The sequence below is a fragment of the Neofelis nebulosa genome, chromosome 8 (assembly GCF_028018385.1).
Source record: "Neofelis nebulosa isolate mNeoNeb1 chromosome 8, mNeoNeb1.pri, whole genome shotgun sequence".
Classification (NCBI taxonomy): Eukaryota; Metazoa; Chordata; class Mammalia; order Carnivora; family Felidae; genus Neofelis; species Neofelis nebulosa.
This window is the reverse complement of record NC_080789.1, coordinates 60,869,496-60,874,257: the sequence shown is the minus strand read 5'-3', so window position 1 is coordinate 60,874,257 and position 4,762 is coordinate 60,869,496. Positions and strand designations below refer to the sequence as shown.

The window sequence follows — 4,762 nt, the reverse complement described above, 5'->3', positions numbered from 1 at the left end:
GAAATGAGTATGAAGAAAAAAATGAGAGTTGTGTACTCAAGGAATGCTGTGGATTACAACCATGCAAAGTCTTTTCAATTCAGAGACTGGGTTCATACATTTTCCAATTAACTAACTACACTTTGTGTTGTACTGTTCCAGTAAGAGACATGTAATGATTATTTCAGTTTTGTCTGGTGTTCCAAATACTGATGATGTAATTGCAAAGATCCATAATCAATTTTTTTTAATGGGAAAATATATATTTGGGAGAAACCTAGCTAGAATGAAAGGTAAAGTCTGTTTCTTCAGAAATGTTGGAAGCTGACCAGCTTAGTAAGAAGTGAAAGAGCTCTTTGGACTCCTGAGATATAGCCAGCTAAATTAGTGGACTTAAGTAAATGTCATTAAGTTATCAAAATGCTATGCAGCAAGTAAAATTTTATATTCTCTAGAGCATGTAGTAATCATGGCAACTCGGTCACAGTTTGCGAATTTTAAAAAAGATAATATAAATCTGTGGTATTGCTTGTAATCACTGCTGACAAATCTTTCCCAAAGAGGATATATGCAATGTAGTCAGTAGGGTTTTTAGGATTATAGCAGGAATGAGAGGAACACTTGGAGACACATTCTATGATATTATCAACCCCTAATTTTCCAAAATTTTGAATTTAAATGTGCCCAGGCATGGTGAAAAATTTACAACACTAATTTTCAAGCAATCAAGAAAATGGTGATTTTCTTGGATAGCCTTATTCTTATTTTACATTAGAGACCATGGATGGTACACTGTAGAGCTTGATCACTCAAAGTTCAGCCATTCAACCTAGCATTGCTTTCTGTGGCATCAATATCAGAGTTCTGAGGGGCGGTAGTGGCTCAGGCATTTTAGGCATACACTAAAAATCATAATATAATAAATACAAATGAATAAATTTCAATAAAATATGGATACTTTCATCAACTCTCATATTCTTATTTTTCTCCAAATAATGGAGTAATTTTAGTGCCATGACAAGTATAGAATTGTTGGAAAATGCTGGTGAGCATGAAAATACATGTGAAGCTTTTTATCAGTTTTGCTAAATGTACCAACAACAATGTTGTTGTTCTTTCACTGATGATGAGAATGGTATTGAAGTATGTTTTGCAATAATGGTGAGAGGCTAATGGGCACAATTACAGTTACATCTGTCCCTGTGATTCTGGGACTTCTAGGGGAATGGAGAGTGTGGGAGCACCAACATTCCTTTCCTTATGCTACTGAGGAAGTGGGCTTCAGAACTTAGAGTAAGCAAAATAGACAAGTGAGTGAGTACCACAATTACATATATTTGGGATGGAATTAAAGCAGCATTCTTCGAATGAGCCACTTATTTCAGAATGGATCCAGAAGCTGTGAGTTTTCAGCTCCTTTCTTTCAGAGGGGAAATCTGTTTTAAATATTTTTACTATAGAAGGAAGTAGTTAAGTATTTTTCTGAATTAAATTAGAAAGTGTACTGTAAAATAGTAGATCCAATATTGACCTAACCCCACTATTAAAAAAAAAAAAAAACATTGTTCATCTCAGTCTCAACGTAGCATTATGAGTAATTATTTTTCCAATATGTTTCTGACATTACTAATGTCTGCTATGCTATTGCTGAGTAAAGCTTGTACAGAAAATATTTGTCTAATTCTACTTTTGGTCACAATACTTAATTCTAAATAAGATATAGCAATTGAGTTCATAATAAATGAGTGAATACTTTTATGGCTAGATTTTTAGTGGACGCACAATAGTGACTAACTCTCACTTCTGACCATGCAGTTTTGGAAATGATTGACAGTCTACTCAGAGTTTAGCTAAACTACCTCATAATGCTGCTGACTTGACATCTTTTTGGGGTAGCCAGATTGCCTGCAGGGCCCTTGAACTGGTATTAACCTCCCCACCCCCCGCCCCAACCTGCCGCTTGAATGCAAACCTTAGGTAACAGCCCAGAATCACAAGTAAATATAAGCTCCTGATATGATTCCCCAACCGCCTTTGTGATAAATCATAGATTCCCCTGTCTCCTGGGGCTTTCTCCTTAGCCCTTAGATAAAAACCCCAAGAAAGCATACCCAAGTCATGCTCTTTTTGGTCTAAATTGACCAAACTGGCCTTAGCCAGGGAACCCCAAAGTACCCCACTCTCATTCTAATACAAGTATGTGCACCAGCTCCTGCTTCACTCTCTCTGCCTGCACTGTGCCTTGACTTCCCCATGTGGCACCTTGAGTGAGCTGTGTGCCTCCTCCAGGACCAGTGAGTAATAAATTTCTCTATTTTGCTTTCCCTTGTGGTCTTTTGTTGAACCCTAGTTCAACATCCTACCCATCGCTACTTAATGATAACTGAATTTGGAAGGAGGACTTCTCTATTCAAAGTCATAATTGTTCAGAAGGATTTTTAAGCCCAACACAAATAATAGGACCACACTTATGTCAGTAGTAGAAATAGGGGCCCAGGGAAGTCAAATTATGGTTCAAGAGACACTATTAAAAATCACATAAGTTAGTAGCCCCAGGAAGATTACAGAAAAACACCAAAATCAAACATGTAAGTTATGCTTATTTCTTACTATGTTTATCAATTGTTTTTCATATATACATACATGTGTGTGCACATGTAAACGTATATGTAAATGTATATGTACATAGAAGATGATGGTGTGGAGTACACACTCCATTCTTTTTTTTTTTTTTTTTAAATTTTTTTTTTCAACGTTTTTTATTTATTTTTGGGACAGAGAGAGACAGAGCATGAACGGGGGAGGGTCAGAGAGAGGGAGACACAGAATCGGAAACAGGCTCCGGGCTCCGAGCTATCAGCCCAGAGCCTGACGTGGGGCTCGAACTCACGGACCGCGAGATCGTGACCTGGCTGAAGTCGGACGCTTAACCGACTGCGCCACCCAGGCGCCCCCACTCCATTCTTATAAACATGCAATCTACATACTAAAAGATTCCAAAAGTCAAATCACCCATAATTTCTCTTTTTGTTCCCTGGATTTATTTCATATTTTAAAAAATTAGTAGATGATTCTATTTTAAATATCATCTGCCTGAACTACTTCTACTTAATCCTGACAACAGCATGCCTCTGATGAAGAACATGAGCTGCAGGCTGTGACTACCGACAAAAAAACAAAAACAAAAACAAAACTGCACCTACGTGGTAAGCAATTAGTAGGAGTCATGCAAAATATTTCTTTGCTCTTGCTTATATTTTATTGTAAACATTATTTCTGCATCAGAGGAATAGAACGATGAGATGCTTGAGCACAGTGATGCTTTTATGGATTTTATTGATATACTTGAGATTATACCTGTATTTAAACAATATCCTTTCATGCACATATTTGATTCTTACAGAGAAATTAGCCTGAGATATGATTTGTGAAAATCACACCAGAGTCACTGAATTTCTTCTTCTCGGTTTTACAAATAACCCTGAGATGCAAGTTTCCCTCTTTATTTTGTTCCTGGTCATCTATACAGTCACTTTGTTGGGCAACTTCCTTATCGTCACAGTTACCAGTGTGGATCCTGCTCTTCAAACACCCATGTACTTCTTTCTCCGAAACCTATCACTTCTCGAAGTCTGTTTTACCTTGGTCATGGTGCCGAAAATGCTGGTAGATCTAGTGTCTCCAAGGAAAATCATCTCTTTTGTAGGCTGTGGTGCCCAGATGTACTTTTTCTTCTTCTTTGGCAGCTCTGAATGTTTTCTTCTGTCTATGATGGCTTATGATCGCTTTGTGGCCATCTGTAACCCTCTCCGTTATTCAGTCATAATGAATAGGTCTCTGTGCTTGTGGATGGCTGTCGGCTCTTGGATGTCTGGTGTTCCTGTCTCTATGCTACAAACAGCTTGGTTGATGGCCCTTCCTTTCTGTGGACCAAATACCATAGACCACTTTTTTTGTGATGGTCCTCCGGTGTTGAAACTAGTCACTCAGGATACAAGCATGTATGAAATGCAAGCACTTGCCTCCACACTACTGTTTATTATGTTTCCTTTTTCCCTCATTTTGGTCTCCTACATCCGCATTATCACAACTGTCCTCAGGATGCCATCTGCTACTGGTCGCCAGAAGGCATTCTCCACCTGTTCATCACACCTCATTGTGGTATCCCTTTTCTATGGAACCGCCAGCTTGACCTACCTACGACCCAAATCCAGCCAGTCCCCTGAAAGCAAGAAGCTAGTGTCATTGTCATACACTGTCATCACTCCTATGTTAAATCCGATCATCTACAGCCTAAGGAACAATGAAGTGAAGGGGGCTGTCAAGAGGACAGTCACTCAAAAAGTCTTGCAGAAGTTAGATGTGTTTTGAATCCTATTGTCTAGAGTGTTTCTAAGCAAAGCAGGGGCAGCAGGACCCACTGACAAAAGCTTAAAAAGAATATAAGATTTGCTTTGATTTTGTCAGTATCACTTACTGTGATGGGTGGATCTCAGTGTATCAGTCTGAGTCTCAGCAAGAGATGGATGGTACTTTCAAATTGGAATCATTGAGAGAATATTAATGAGGGGGCTCTTAACAAATTGGGGGATGGAGTTAGATAACTGTCACATAGCTCATAGGATGGAAATGCCATATCTCTTGCCCTGAAGGGACAAAGAAGAGTATTAACTGGAACCAGGATGATCCTACTACAATAAATAAAAGTCACTCAACAGGAATTCTGGTTTTTAGTAGAGGAAGGCAGCCATCCCAGTCTTATTCCATCCTGATTCTCAAATTT

At 38.6% G+C, this 4,762-nt stretch overlaps 1 protein-coding gene across 1 annotated transcript; it reads left to right on the top strand.

The window, feature by feature from the left end:
* The first annotated feature begins 3,399 nt into the window (after positions 1 to 3,399).
* On the top strand, positions 3,400 to 4,350 carry LOC131484003 (olfactory receptor 10A7). Its single transcript, XM_058682299.1, has one exon. The coding sequence runs from the start codon at positions 3,400 to 3,402 to the stop codon at positions 4,348 to 4,350; it is 951 nt and encodes a 316-aa protein (XP_058538282.1).
* The last annotated feature ends 412 nt before the right edge of the window (positions 4,351 to 4,762 follow it).